Genomic DNA, 15,697 nt, shown 5'->3' with positions numbered 1-15,697 from the left:
CGTACCACAATAGCAGGGGACACACCAATTCGTTAACTCAGATAGCGGAAACCAATGTGGTAATCTAGAGAACTTTAATAATAACAATAGTAATAATGATGATGATGCCTAGGTCTTGAAAGCCTCAAATATCTGCTTTACTAATGTTTTGCTTAAAAACACAACATTAAAGTTCAAAATGGAAATTATTCTTTTTGCTTAACTTTGAGCTAATCAGGATGAGAATCACAAGAAGCATATTTCAAGATGATTAAAATATTTACCTGATGGTTGAATGCAACTCATTAAAGGGATTTTGATCAGAAAATTATATTACTGAATAAACACTTGAATGAGAGAAAATAGGGAATTCTAAGTATTCTTCATTTTATTAATAGAACACAATTTTCCATTGAACATATAAAAAGAATGGTACATAAGCACCAACAAAACTGTAATGCTCTCTGTCTGGAATTGGAGGTCTTACCGAAATAGAATTGTTAATGCTGCTATGGCCATTAGCTGGGGACTGTCTGGATGTAGAGGGGGAATCTCTCTGAAATAAGACACAAGGTTCATTATCACACAACACTACATAGATATATTTTAATAAACAAATACTGATAGGTTTAAAACCTTATTCTTTGCCTTATTCTTCTTAAGAAATAATCATATTTTAACTTACACGATACTCCTAAGAAGTCTATTTTTACATAATGTGAAATTGCTTATATATTAACTATTTTCTCTTAGTAGCAGAAACATTTTATTTTGATGATCATCTCTTCTGAAATGATTGCTTATGTAATGATGAAAAGTACAAAGATCTCACTGGCCTAATTATCATATAATGCAAAATCAGGTTTGTTAAACCACATTCAAACATTATAAACTATAGATGATTCAGTTAAAGACAATTTTATTTATTCCTAGGATACATCCCTTCCAGAAATAACATGTGAACTAAATTAGCATTTCAAGATTTGGTAATGGAAACCATTAAGAAAAGTAGTATATATTCCTTTTTTAAAAAATAGTAGTAATGATATTTTTTAAATACTTCATACGGCTTTGCTATACATACAAACACACACACACACACACATCTTTGTAAAAAACTATTAGCTTCACTTGAAAACTTTTGCAGCAAATAATTTGCATTATGAAAAATAAAGAATATAGAACCAATGGTTTTGCACTGCAATATTTGAAATTAGTACTATTTTTAAAGTTTATTTTTATTCCTTTAATATACCAAAGGGAAAAAAAGACGAAGAAAAAAGCAAGAACTTTTTGTATTACAGAAATAAAATTAACTGATCTAATTTTTAAATACATTAGTAAACGTTGAGCATATTTATCAATCTTTCTTAATGAATTTGATAGCCAGCTCATATATAGAAAGTAAAGACAATACTGGTGATCTCTAATTGTAAATCTGGAGTTACTCTGTATTTCTACCATTGAACTAACATCTATTTTATTACTGTCCAAACCGGATAAATCTGTAATTCATTTTATAACGTTAGATACCATATTCTTGGTTATCGATTTAAAACTGATATTCACATCTTTAAACAATATTGCACTTTTTAACACTACATTAACAAACTTAAAGATATTAAATAAAAACTGAGTAGTAGTAGCACCAGTGCTTTTTTTGTAAAAAAAAAAAAAAAAAAAAGGTGCTGGAACTCACAGACAGCTCCGGCTCTAGTCGAAAGCCCTTTACGGAGTGGGGGGTGGGGGAGAGAAGAAACCACTTTAGGGAGCAATTTTACGGCCTCCCAGCAGCCCGATCCGGGCTCTGGAGGCCTTTTGCAAGCCGCCTCCGGAGCCCAGATCAATGACCGCAGAGCGATTTTGTGCCCCCCCAGCAGCCCGATCTGGGCTCCAGAGGCCTGGAAAAGGCCTCCGGTGCCCGGATCGGGCTGCTGGGGGGGCCGCAAAATCGCTCTGCAGCCATACCAGTACTTCCGCTGGCAGCTTAGAAGGAACTGGTTCTTCCATTCAAAAAAAGGTGCTGGAATGTCGCTCCGTGTGTTCTATGACAAAAAAAGCCCTGAGTAGCACAGTTCTAAATAATTCGACTACTGTCTCATCTGTTTATTTTCCAACATAATTATTACATAAGGGATTATGTTTAGCTAAATATAAATTAGAATCTTTTGCTGAATCATGTTGGTTCAGTCTTACGTTAAGATTGTAAGAAACACATCAATGTTCTTTTATTATTAAGGCTCAATTAATTATTATTAAAATTAAAAATGATAATTATTAATGACCCATGGCAGTTGATTTATTAATGTGAGTTATTCTGACTTTTTAATTCAAAGTTCCTGCAAATAATTAATATCCAGTTTAGTGGTACTCTTCAATTGTTTATAAAAATATTGTAGACTTTGAACTCTTCAAGATAATTCCAATACTGATTATTTACTCAGGAGTTTTAGTCACTTCATCTGGGCCAAAGTGTGAAATCAAGAAAACTCTTAACTAAATATACTGCTATTTCACAATTTTAGATGTTTCAAATTTATTGGCAATAAAGTAATCCACAGTATCAGTATCTCTAATTTCTCATGATTTCATTCCACCCCAAATATAGGACTATGCAAGAGGGTAAATTTATCATGTGAATGAGTATTGAAATTATATTTCCATCCTGGCGTCTTCAAATATATCTTGCAATCTTCAATGCAAGAAAATGCAATGGAGTTAAGGCTAAAAATAGAGCCAAACCATATCAAATGGGCCACATAGTAACCGTGCCCATAATTATTTTTTTACTTGACCCTTAGATTGATATATAAATGATATATAAAAATATATATCCAAAAATTAAACTGAACTTTGAAAGATAATGCTCGCCTCAGCATCATGTGACAGCTGTGATTTAGCTAAAGAAAATCTAGGGGCTTGTCTTTCTTATTAAAAAAAAATCAGTACCTTATCTGCTTGAAATAATACAAAGTTATTAACATAGGAATACCTATATATCATTCTTGAAATAATCAATTTACAATATTTATTTCTCCACAAAAGCTCAATGTATTTTTAATCATCTAATTATGTCAATTATTCAGCTTTGAAAAGATATACAGGCAGTCCTCAAATTACGATCATAATGGAGCCCAAAATTTCTATTGCTAAGTAGGACAGATGTTAAGTGAATTTGGCCTCATTTTACGACCTTTCTTGCCACAGTTGTTAAGTGAATCCTGTTGTTAAATTAGTAATATAGTTGTCAAGTGAATCTGGCTTCCCCATTAACAGGTTACAAAGGTGATCCCAAGATCCCAGGACACTGCAACCATCATAAATATGAGTCAGTTGCCAAGTGTCTGAATGTTGATCATGTGACTATGGGGATACTGCAACAGTCGGAAGTGTGAAAAATGGTCATAAGTCATGTTTTCAATGCTGTTGTAACTTTGAACAGTCACTAAATCAATGTTTCTCAACCTTGACAACTAGAAGATGGGTGGACTTCAACTCCCAGAATTCCCAACCAGCTATAGATGTGTACTATGCTGGCTAGGGAATTCTGGGAGTTGAAGTCCATCCATCTTCAAGTTGCCAAGTTTGAGAAACACTGCACTAAATGAAGTGTTGTAAGTCAAAGACTACCTGTATTACATTTACAAATGAAGAAAATTTCCTTGGTATAACTATTCCCAAACATTTGAAAGAAATCAAAGCAATAATTAAATATCACAAAGTAACTTTTATTATAGATTTTTTTTTTTTACAGAACAAAAGCAATGCAAATTTGAGAGCCAGTTTGGTGCAGTGGTTAAGATGTTGGCTTAAAAATCAGAAGACTGTGAACTCTATTCCCACCTTAGGCATGAAAGCCAATCACTCTCTCAGCCTAAGACACTTCTCAGGGTTATTGTTATAGGGAAAAATAGGAGATAATAAATATTATGTATCTTTGCTATCTTGCATTATTTGAAAATAATAAAGGCAGGATTAAAAAAGGGAAAACAAATGAAAGTGATAAATAAGAAAAAAGGAAAAGAAAGTAAAAGTAAGAAAGATACAAAGGCGCAACTTCTGATTTACTTTAAAGCAATTGTAAATGCATCTTTTTTATCCTCTCTTTAAATATACGTCTCCCTTCTTTCATATTCTAGTCTTTTTAATCATCAAACTCATAAATCATCCTTTTATTTTTTTGTTTTCAGCAAAAAGTCAATAAAGGTTTCCACTCACTAATAAAGGTAGTTATTGTCTTTTCCCCAATCAAACAAGTCATTTTTGACATCTCTGCAAATTCTACTATCTTAACCAACCATTCCTCCATTGTATGTACTTCAGAGACTTTCAAATATCACAAATTAAAAAAAAAATTAGGGGAGATCTGTATTGTACTGCCAGATCTGCAATGGTTGCAAATTATCTGCTGGCATTTAACTTTAAAGATCCAAAGTGGGATTTGATTTTCTGCAAAATCTCCTCCTGGCAGGAGAGGCCCTTTTAAAGAACCAGAAACGTGATTACTATATATGAATGAAAACTCCTTGTTTATGGAATATACCATTCATTCTTACTGTATGGTTATATAAGTTCAATACTGTGAAAAAAAGAATGCAAATGATAATTCTGTTTTGAATTGCTTCATTCTGCTTTATTATCAAATTAAAGTTAAGTGTGAAGCATACTTTTAATAACTACATGAAAATTTTACAAGAGTTGAGTGCCTCACATATTTTAAGTGGATTGCCATATTGAATATTTTGTTAAATGTATTCTTTAAAATCACACAGGGATTCTTACACAAAATAATTAGATGTGGTATATAATAATGATGTTCATGTAGCAATTTAAAAATGGTTAATAATTAAAAAGCCTAACATAGTCATTGATTCTGGATAGTTTGTACTACCTGACCTAAAGCTTCTAGGTTTGAATCATCTTTCTTTCCTTCTACTACTTAAATAGCCCAGTGGTTGGGATGTGATTTCAGAAACATTTGTTTTTAATCTATACATATCTGTATTAACCAAATGATACATATCCTTAACCCAATACCATAAAATATGGAATATTAGGTCTTGTTTAAAATTATTTTTACATTTTTAAATTAAGCTTCTCTAACTTGTTAAAGGGAACATGTTCTTTTTAATGTAACTTTTCATTATTGACTTTTAAGCATTTGTATTTGCTCTTAGCTTTTTCATCTAAACCAACTGGCAACGTTAGATGTTTGTGACTGAAATATACTGACAATCTGGTTTCCAAGGTAGAATTCTGTACATTTTGGAAAACAATATACATAAATTGCATGAAATTGTTTTCTATTTCTAAGTAACAGTAAACAATTTCATGCAATTCATTTCAAATATTTTGCAACAAATAAGTCAACTGTTTTAGTAATAATATTTCTATTTTGTCACATATTGCATGTAAACCTGTGAGAAAAGCTGGCTGAACACTGTGCCTAGAAGAAGGAAGTACTTTTTTCTTCTAGGCACATTCTCCTCAGCATGAGAAAATAAGATACATTCTTTCAAGTAGTCATGCTAAAAACAGTGTGTTAAGGCAACTAGAATGTCTACCTGCCATCCATCCATCCATCCATCCATCCATCCATCCATCCATCCATCTTGTTTTTTTCTCAATTTTTTTTCTATATGTATCTTTTTTTTGCCTTTTTCTCCTTGAACATTTAATTTAATGTAATTTAAACAATACAAAAGGTTAAAATCCGCACCCCCTGTTCAAAAGATTTTTAGATCACATCCTTTTCAACAAGTTTTTCATTAATGACCATATTCCTTTTGTATTGTAGAAGATACAATGAAACTAATGCTTTATTTAAATATATTTCATTTAGATGAGAAGCAATTACAGATATTGGTTGAACTTGAGATTTATTTCAATCAGTTGGGAGCTGACTTTTGGCACATAGAAAATGAACTCATAATCCAAAGACTTATTGTTCAGCATCGGGAATATACTGTATATATAAGACTCCTAAGTATTTAGCATTCTGCATAATTAATACAAACCAATCATGGATGACTGTAATCAACATGGCTTCAATTTATTGTTATAATGTATGTATGTATGTCTGCAAATGTATATTTTGTATATTTTTGTTTTTCTCCTTTTATAATTTTATGTTTTTATCCTTTTTCTTCATTTTTTGTATTTGTTAATAAAAATTGTTTAGGAAACATACACATTATTTTCAGTCTTAAAATAATTCAAAAGTTTTCAGCAATATATTCTAATGAGTTATAATTTAATCAGTAACCCTTGACTTATGTCCATTCAGTGACCATTCCAAGTTATGATGGCACTAAACCAAGGAATCTACAACCCATGTCCAAAATTACAGTCATTGCAGAGCTCCTGCAGTCATGTGTTCAAAATTCAAGCGCTTGGCAGGCTGCCCACACTTAAACTGCAAAGGTACTTCATCTCCCACTATCAGCCAATCTCCCTGATCTCTGCCCTTTTGGCCCTCACCTCCCTGCACTCTGCTACCCTAGCTGACCTTTGCCATTGTCTTGCTCCATCACTGACTCCCAACAGCAGCTCCAGAGCCATGGGACACTAGAAAGTCCCTTTGCATTACATTGTTGGGCTAGGCCAGGCTTTGGCTTTATTTTGCAACTGAAGCCCAGCCCAGCTCAGCCCAGCCCAGGAGTGGATGCAGAGCAGCTTTCTGTTATGCTGCACTCTAGTGTTGCTTTTGGCTAATTTGTTTTCCCCACAGTTGAAAGCAGCGTAAGCCGGCCCAGGAGGACGGTGCAAAGGGCTTTCTGGTGCATTGTGGCTGTAGTGGTGTGTTGCCTTTTTTTTTTTTTTAAGCTGAGGTCCAGCCTGGCTAGACCAGGCATACCTCGTCAACAGTGAGAGTAAGAAAATAGCGAACATCAGCTGGGGTGACAAAGCACAAGATGGCACGGTTCTTGGAGTGCAGGATAGTGAGATTGAGTGCAGCTGGGACTGGGCTAGAGAAGCTGTGGCTTCCCAGGATGTGGCAAGCAGCCCCAGAGTTGTGCAGTTCTCAGACTGCTTGCCATCCTGCAAGGCATGGGTGCAGAGCAGCCAAGGGGCAGAGTTGGTGGTGGTGGGGTAATATAGGTGGTGGTTGGAGACACTTCCTTACCTTACTGAGGTGTGGAGCTGGAAGGGATCAAGCCTGGAACGGCTTGGCCTGGATACTCAGTTAATGACCCATATTTCTAGGCTAACCATGGCAACTGGGATTGCTGGGATTCTGGTCACTAAGCATAAGCAATATGGTCATGTGGCATTTTACTTTATAACTACATCGCTTAGTGATGGAAATTCTGGTCCCAATAGTGGTCCTAAGTCAAGGACTACCTGTATATGGAAGCCTGTTATTAAAAATATCGCTATTCAAATGCAAAGACCCCATACTCCAAATCATTGTTCCTTAATTGATACGAAAGAGCAAATTATGGTTTACAAAAACTAGGGGAGATGAAATTGAAATACTCAGAGTAAGAAGTAAGAGGAAGTGTATGGTTGTTTTCCAAGTGGCAAACTAGAGCTGAATCATAAAGTGAAAAATTACTCTAATTAAGCTCTCTCTCTCTGTGTGTGTTTGTATGAGTGTGTATATGAAGTAACATTTACATTTTATGCATCTTTACTTTAGTAACCAAAGAAAATTAATCAGAAATGAACAAAGGCTAGATAATCACATTTTATAATGTATCAAAGACTAAATTACAATATACATAAAGAAAATGGACTATGATCTATGAAATGTTGACAGTTCATATAGTAGCCTCAGGAAAGACTTGTTCAAAATGTTAAAGAAAGTGAAGATTTCTCTCTACACACACACACACACACACACACACACATACACGTCATAATTAAGTTTTGAAATTAATAGTAGCTAGTTGTAGTACAGCAACATAAGTAAATAGCACTTCAAAAAATAATTTTATTTCTCTACATTTGTTAGAAGTCTGAGATTGTTAAGAGTAATCAAAGTGAAAATATATTAATAAAAAAAATCAAATAAAATCATAAGAAAATATATGGGCAACTCTAGTTATATTCCTGCATTTTAATTTAAAATCTCCATTTATGCTACTGCATGTAAATTAGTATAACTTTCCATTTTTTAAAATTTCTGGCAATAAGTAGACTCTGAGCATGAGGATGTCTGAGAAACACATGAGATTAACGTTAATCTTAAACAATATTCTTTTTATAAAAAATGAATTGTCCAAATCTAAAACCTGCTATGAATAGTATAGCTTTTTTTACTTGATACTATAATATTATTCATATTTTATCATCTCAATGCACTCAGATAAACAAAACTGTGCTAAATCCACTTCCAAAATGCTCAGTCCAAAGATTTTATTTACAGTTTCAATTTACTGCCCATGCTCTGAATTAAAGCTTTTGGAGTTAATAAATATTTTAATAATTTTGGAAGATTCAATTGCTGGAGTTAAGAATGATCCTTCTATATCTTTCTACATACAGCCATTTTTTTTAGTGCTACAACAAATATTGTCAAGAACATCTACAATATGACTCCAAAATGGCAGTCACTGTGTGTAATAGAATGATGTATTTTTGCAGCATTCAAACAGCTCTTTTTTTTAAAAAAAAGTGTAAATATGAAAAATAAATTGCATGTTCATTGCTTCTGTTATTACTGTGAGACCTGTGTTTGAGAAAGTTATACAGGTACCTATTTAATATAGTCTGCACTGTGAGTAGGGATAGCAAAATAACTTTTTTTTAATAGATAAAGGCTAAAGTTTGCCCTGCCCAGTCATTTCAGACTCTAGAAGGTGATGCTAATCTCCATTTCTTAGCCAAGGGAGTCAGCATTGTCCAAAGACATTTCCATGGTCATTTGGCCACCATGACTATATGCCGAGGCGCATGGAACATTGTTAGCTAATTAAAACCCTGTTGCATAATTATTTGTGACTATTTACGCTTACTATCCAGTTAAACACATATCAAGATACTTATCTTCATACTTTCAATTTTAAAATAAATTAAAAAATACCATGATTGGCTTCTTTACCAGATTAATCTATCCTTATCCATTAAAATGACTTTTTAATGGATAAGGATATTTGTGTAGGCATATTTGCATTTGCAGCCATATTGCATAATAACTGAAATGTACTTCTGGCAAGGCAACTTTCAAAATGATAGAATTCTAGTTTTTTAAGAAAGAAAGGTATATAAATGTGTATATCTGTGCATTACGAATCTATACTGTATTTTATCAGAATCTATACAGAGGAACAGTTAATATATTTAAGCATGCAATATTTTAAAGTATGGCATCACTTACATAGTATTTCTCCCAGTGTGTTTGCTAAGTAGGAAAAACATCCTTTCTTAAAATGAATGTAAGCATAACAAATCTAACAAAGCATAATTTATACATCTATAGATTCTTAACCACAAACCACTCAAAAATAAACAACTGAAAACTTTTATATTGGTAATGAGGCAACAGAAGTTTTTGGTTTAATTGTCCTCTTGGAAAAGGTATTTCAAATAGTTTACAGTGAAGCATTAATATTTAGATGTTATGAAATTATAGAGCTTTAAGAGGTCATTTGTGTATATTTAAAATATAATTGCATTTAAATTTGTTTAAATTTGCTGTAGAGGGATGTCTTCAATTTATTACGGCAGCTTTTGAAGTTCTACATAACTAGATTATGAGCTGTTTCTAATATTTCATATTATGATGTTTTTCTTAAAAGTAATCTCTCGCTATTGGATTTTGTAACGCTCTATTTCTATATCACAAATTTTTGCTCCATTAAATAGAAGTATTAAGATTAATTTATTAAAATATAATTAATTAACTTAAGATAAGGTAGTCCTCAACTAATGACCAGGTGTTTATTGACCATTCAAAATTATGATGGACCTCCCTAGAGCTACTTGTGATCTGTTTTCAAAGTTATGATGGTTGCATCCCTCACGGTCACATTAGTGCATTTTGAATGCATGGCAACTTACTGCACTGACTTACAACTGCAAATCTGGGCTCAATTCAATTCATAAGTCAAGGACTACCTGTGCAGTGAATGCCTATTTCCTACACTAAAATAAACAGCAACATGTTCATTGAATATAATAATATAGAATGTCCCAAGATTGCAAATATTCTCAAAAGTTTAAATGTGACAAAAAAAATAGCACCAATAGTTCAGGCCAACTTCCTAATCTACCTTCAAATGTGTTGGCTATATCTTCTATAAACATCTGGTTAAGAATAATGGCAGTTATAGTTCTAACATATTTGTTGTACACCCAATTAAGGAATGTTACTGATGGATTTGATGCATTTTTAACTAATTTATGTTTGGATGAAATATAATTATTAGGCAAAACTGGCAGGAGACAAGTAACTACCACTATGTCAGCAAGACTAACTTTTATTGTATTTCTCAAAACTATCTTTTCTACCTTCTCGTTTCTGCTGTTAGGTTCTTCCTGCAACCTAAGAAAATTTTGCCTAGTAGATTCCTCTAATTCAATTTTTCCAAAACTGGCTCCTTCTAGGTGTCCTGGCACATTTTCAATCAGTCCCATAAAGCAGCAGTTCCCAACTTTTCTGGCTTTGCGGACTGACGGGGGGAGGGGATAGTTCCGTGCAAGCAGAGTGCAAGTATGCGCACTTCCATCTGTGCAAGTCGTGGGCACGCATGCTGCTTGCACAAATGGAGCTGTGCATGCATGCTCACTGCTCGCCTGCTGCTCGTGCTTCCGCAGTCCTGTTCCAAATCGGCTGTGGCAGTATCATACAGCATATAAATTTGATTGGTCAAATGAGATGATGGGAGCTGTATTCCAATATATAAATATTTTGTCTGTGTAGCTTTCTCCTTCCTAAAATATTGGATTTTTGATGGATTATAATATTTCCTTTAGCCTGCAGACACAATATACTTTACATTTATGTGGCACTTTTACTGTTATTATTCATGCAAAAAGGTACCGGTATGTTTTTCCAAGCCAGTAGATATCTAAACTTGTATTGGGTAGAGCCCTTATTAGTTCTTTTTCTAATATCACTATATCTGTATATGTGTACTTGTGTGTGTACATATGCACACATATACACATATACATAAATCAGGGTCCATAAGTTAATCACAATACATTTCATTAATGTGTTCTGTGTACCATAAGTTAGAGTCCATAAGTTAATCACAGTGCATTTTATTAATATTTTTCCAGAAAAATATTGTTGTATTTAGGAATACTCAAAGGTCATCAAATAAGCAAGGAAGTGTTTAGAAGAAAATGGCAACCAATTGGAACATTTAATATAATTTATATAATAAATTATGGGGATCTAACTTTTGGTATATCCTGTGTATATGTGTTTTCATGATGGAATCTATATGCTGAAAATAAGTCCCACTAAAATGGACCTCTTTCTGAGGACAAGCCTTATTATTCCTTATTTCCAATATTCCTTATTATTTCCACTATCCCAGAAAATATGCAAATTATTTAATTAAAATGAATATATATACATGCCTTTAAACAAAGTTGGTACTTTAAGTGGGTTATGACTAGAGTGTAACATCACATTTCCAAGAAAATTATTTGCATTTCTTCTATTTTTCTTTTGCTTTTTCATGGAGAATCTGGTTTGTTGATCAAAATAATTTTAATAGTACTAGTTAGCATTTGCAGTATATGATCACATTAAATATTCAGCTTTTTCACTGGATGCATTCACTATTTTGATTTTTCTTATTATTATTATTCCTCAATTTTAGCTCTGGCTCTTTAATCAATCTGAGCTTATTTTTAATATTAAAAATCCTGTCATATCATTGAATGTTTTCACCAGATCTTTTTATGAAACCATCAGAATTCATTGTCCAGATTTTTTTTTAAAAAAAATTTCAATTATCTTGCCTAGATGTGTTTGTTAGCTCCTGAAATATTATTCAAGCCTTATTCTACAACCTAATTATCATTATTGGTTTTGCTTTATTTTAGACATTTTTACATTTTTGGCTATTATGCAATATTTAATGAATTGATGTAATGAATATGAAATAGCAACAATACAGTAGATGGATAGAACTACTCCTTTGTTCCGTTATCTTTGTTGTAAAATTGGTGTGTGTGATCTAACAGCACAGGCAGAAACAATTTCCCAGAAAGCAATAACATTCAGCCATGAGCAGGCAGTTAATTTTAAGACTGAGAAAAAAGCAAGTAATTCATTACCTCACATGAAGAAGATTGCGTACGATAACTTGGCACAATCTTGAAGGTGATGCTGCCTCTCATTTCTCTCTGGTGAAAGTAAAGTATTTGTTGTTTCACAAAACTCAAAATAATTAAGTGGAACACTCAAAACCATCTAATATTTTAACAAAACCATAAAGCCTATGGGTTTATTTCCAAAATTTAGTCACCAGATATCAACAGGGATCTAAATACACTAAAAAAAAAAGTTCTGTATGAACCAAGCTGAAGTACTTGTATAATAAGATTAGTATTTTAGAACATATATTTGGTAGTAGCAAGCTGGTTTTTTGTCTTTGAGGTTTTATCATGTTCCCTCTAATTTGTAGATACTTCAGCAACAAATACATTTAGCATTTTTAAATATAGTTGTTAACTACATGACACTTATTAAACATACTATATATAAGTCATTTGCTAAACTAAAGTACAAGCTTGATAATGAAATGGCATAAATAGTAAACTAAAATTTCCAACAAATTATCTTTTTTAAACAGAAACAAAACTACTGAAGACTATTTTTTTAATTCACATAGCAATTCAACAAAACTTGCTGAAAGCAATCCATTATTCCTTTTGTGAAAAAAAGGTCAAATCAATCTGGATTCTAAGAATGTGATTATTTTATAAACAAATAAATGCATGTAGGAAAAACATAACAAGGATAATTAAATCAGACAAAAATGAAAGCTGCTTAACAGAATGCTCTGAAACTACTTTCCTTCCTGTTCCTTGGTATTACAATGTGGAGTATGTTCTAGAATGTTATAAATGAAAATAGAACTCCTGTACTCAACAAAATGTAAAGACTAATCTATGTAAAAAATAAACTCAACAAATATTAACCCAGATTCTACAATTGTAATCTAATTAAATAGTAAAGTGTTATTAAATATTTGTCAAACTTTACTCCTTTGTTAATGAACACTGATCGACTCTACTGACATAATCAGTTACTATTTTTATTCCTTTTTTTCAAAATATTATTTGGAGTTCATGCCAATTTAAAACAAGAGACCGGACCTGGTTTCTGGTTTATAAAAAAAAAGACATACAAAGGAAGAAGAGTTGGAACAAAAAAAGAGAAAAGAAGCATCAATTTTCCAGAATATTTCTTTACGTAGGCTTAAATTTAGTTTAATTTGGACTAATACTGTATTATGTTAGTATTGCTTTTATAATGTTCTGGCTGCTGATGGAATAAGAATGTGCTAAACATTAACTCCTTTCGGGGAAAATCTGGGCATACTGTTCACAGCCAAACACAGTAACGGGTTCAAAGGAAATATTAAGGCTGTTTTTACCAAATTCCTGCTGGTGAGAACATGGGGCTGCCCTTGAAGAGTATCCAGAAGCTTCAACTGGTACAGAATGCAGGAATGTGGGCAATTTTGTGCAATAGAGCAGTATTTTATAACTCTGCTCTGTGAGCTGTATTGGTTGTCACTTTACTAATTTAAGGTGCTAGTTTTAACCTTTAAAGCCTTTCATGGAATGGGACTGGGCTATTTGAGGGACAGCCTCCTCCCAGTTATTTTAGCCTGCCCCAATAAATCAGGAGAAGTCATGCTGTGGTTACCAAAAGTTAAAGATCTGGCAGGTCTCAAGAAACAAGATTTCTTTGCCACGATGCTCTCTTTATGGAATATTCCTCCCCCCCAAATTTTTTATTAGCTCCACCCATTTGATATTATGGAAGGCCCTCAAGACCAGGCTATGTCATCAGGCCTGGTAGTTCCAGGGAACTGGAAATATCTTAGATGGGTCCACTGATGAGGTGCCACTTTTATATTCTCTTTGCCTAGCAGTTTATAAATTTGTTTTTATGTTATTTATTTCTTAATGTAGGTTTTTTACATTTTTTAATATATGTCATTTTTATATTTGTGGCTTTTACCCAATTGTGTGATTTTGGTTAGAAAAGTGGTAATACAAATTTGATAAATACATCAGCTAAAATGGGACTATGAGATAAAACTATGAACTAGTGACATATTACTGCTAATGTTGAGTCACACATCTCTAGAACACTGGTTTATCTTTTAATATAAATGTTGCCAACATCAGGTTTATTATGTTGCTGATATTTTTCAGAGGTATAAAATGGAGTCTTTTAAAAAAGTTATATCACAGTTGTTAATTTTTAACTCAGCATGAGTATAATACAAACCATATTCATACATTGTCCATTTTGTTCTATTTGAAAAGTTAAATAAAACAAAAAAGAAGAGGACCAAAGCTACAGAGTTTCTTACTATTTGAGAAAGGTTTGCAGAAAAACAAGCAATCTGAAAAAACAAGTTCCAAGCATTATTAATTAATGCTAGAGGGTATGCATAGCTGTATTTTGAGTAATATTTTGAACTGCAGTGTTTTAGAGTTTCATATTAACTCATATTAAAAGTAAAATGAATCAGATAAAAACTTTTTACATGCTTACAAGCATTTTTTGAAGTTGTTCCACTGTTTGATTTGCCACACTAATTCCATTTATTTCCCGAATTTCATCCCCTACATGAAGTGTACCTACAGAAACAGTAAAACAAAATGCATTGAATCAAACTATTCTATTATTTTCCACATATCATTTTATATGCATAATTAGATATTGTAAGCAATTAGAATTTCCTCAAACTATGTGGATAAAAATCTTACAAACTTAAAAAATTACGAGAAGTCTAGCTACATAATCACGAACATTTTCTGCTATATTCAATAGGAATATTCCCACTTAATTTTGAATAAAATTGTAGCTCTAATAAATAGAATCCACTCTTTTAACATGGAAAAGCAAGTATAGCAAATAGAGATGAGAACAGAGGTCTCTTATTTATTTACAATTTTATCATCTTTTGTAGACTACTATTTTCCAAAATGGCTCATATCTATATTACAAAGACAGTTTCAGCCAGTGTGTGTGTGTGTGTGTGTGTGTGTGTGTATAATATCTTGATACTATCAGAAAAAAGTGGTAACATTTAACAGGTTTTTATTTCTTTTAAACTTTGACCAACAGCTTTTGTTGATAATAACTGGCATTAAATAGGTATTAGGAAAAAGGCAAATAAGTTCTTATCTAGGCAAATAATTGCAAAGAATCGGTGAATCATGAACAAGGTATACTGAGAATAAAGCAAAAATGAAAATACAGACTCCATAAGATATTGTTAATAAATGAAGGGACAGGAAGAAAGATGGGTGGTTTCTTTCTGAAGAAATATTAACTCAGGAATACCTACTCATATTATAAAAATATTTTAAGATCTTGTTAAGAGACACTTATTTCCTCTTTTTAAAAGTAAGAACTGAAAGTATATGGTTAAAAAAAAGTAAAGCACTGAAAATATAATTAGCAAAGTAGGAAAATATACTACCATGTTTTCCCAAAAATAAGACTAGGTCTTTGATTAATTTTTGGTCCAAAACCTGCATTAGGGCTTATTTTCAGATGATGTCT

General features: G+C 32.5%; 1 protein-coding gene across 2 annotated transcripts in view; it reads right to left on the bottom strand.

Moving 5' to 3' along the window:
- Window positions 1–15,697, bottom strand: part of CASK (calcium/calmodulin dependent serine protein kinase) — a 176,407-nt gene that overhangs the window by 29,257 nt on the left and 131,453 nt on the right. Inside the window, exons 16-18 of one of the 2 annotated variants that reach the window (XM_015814899.1) lie at window positions 14,681–14,766; window positions 12,220–12,288; window positions 467–535 (exon numbers count right to left, since the gene is read on the bottom strand). In XM_015814899.1, coding sequence (XP_015670385.1) covers window positions 467–535; window positions 12,220–12,288; window positions 14,681–14,766 — 224 coding nt within the window. The remainder of the gene's footprint in view (window positions 1–466; window positions 536–12,219; window positions 12,289–14,680; window positions 14,767–15,697) is intronic. The other variant, XM_015814900.1, reaches the window with a different exon arrangement.

Source organism: Protobothrops mucrosquamatus, unplaced genomic scaffold, assembly GCF_001527695.2.
Source record: "Protobothrops mucrosquamatus isolate PMUCROS unplaced genomic scaffold, P.Mucros_1.0 scaffold294, whole genome shotgun sequence".
NCBI classification, from domain to species: domain Eukaryota; kingdom Metazoa; phylum Chordata; class Lepidosauria; order Squamata; family Viperidae; genus Protobothrops; species Protobothrops mucrosquamatus.
The sequence above is the reverse complement of the archived record's forward strand: the minus strand, read 5'-3'. Positions and strand labels throughout refer to the sequence as shown.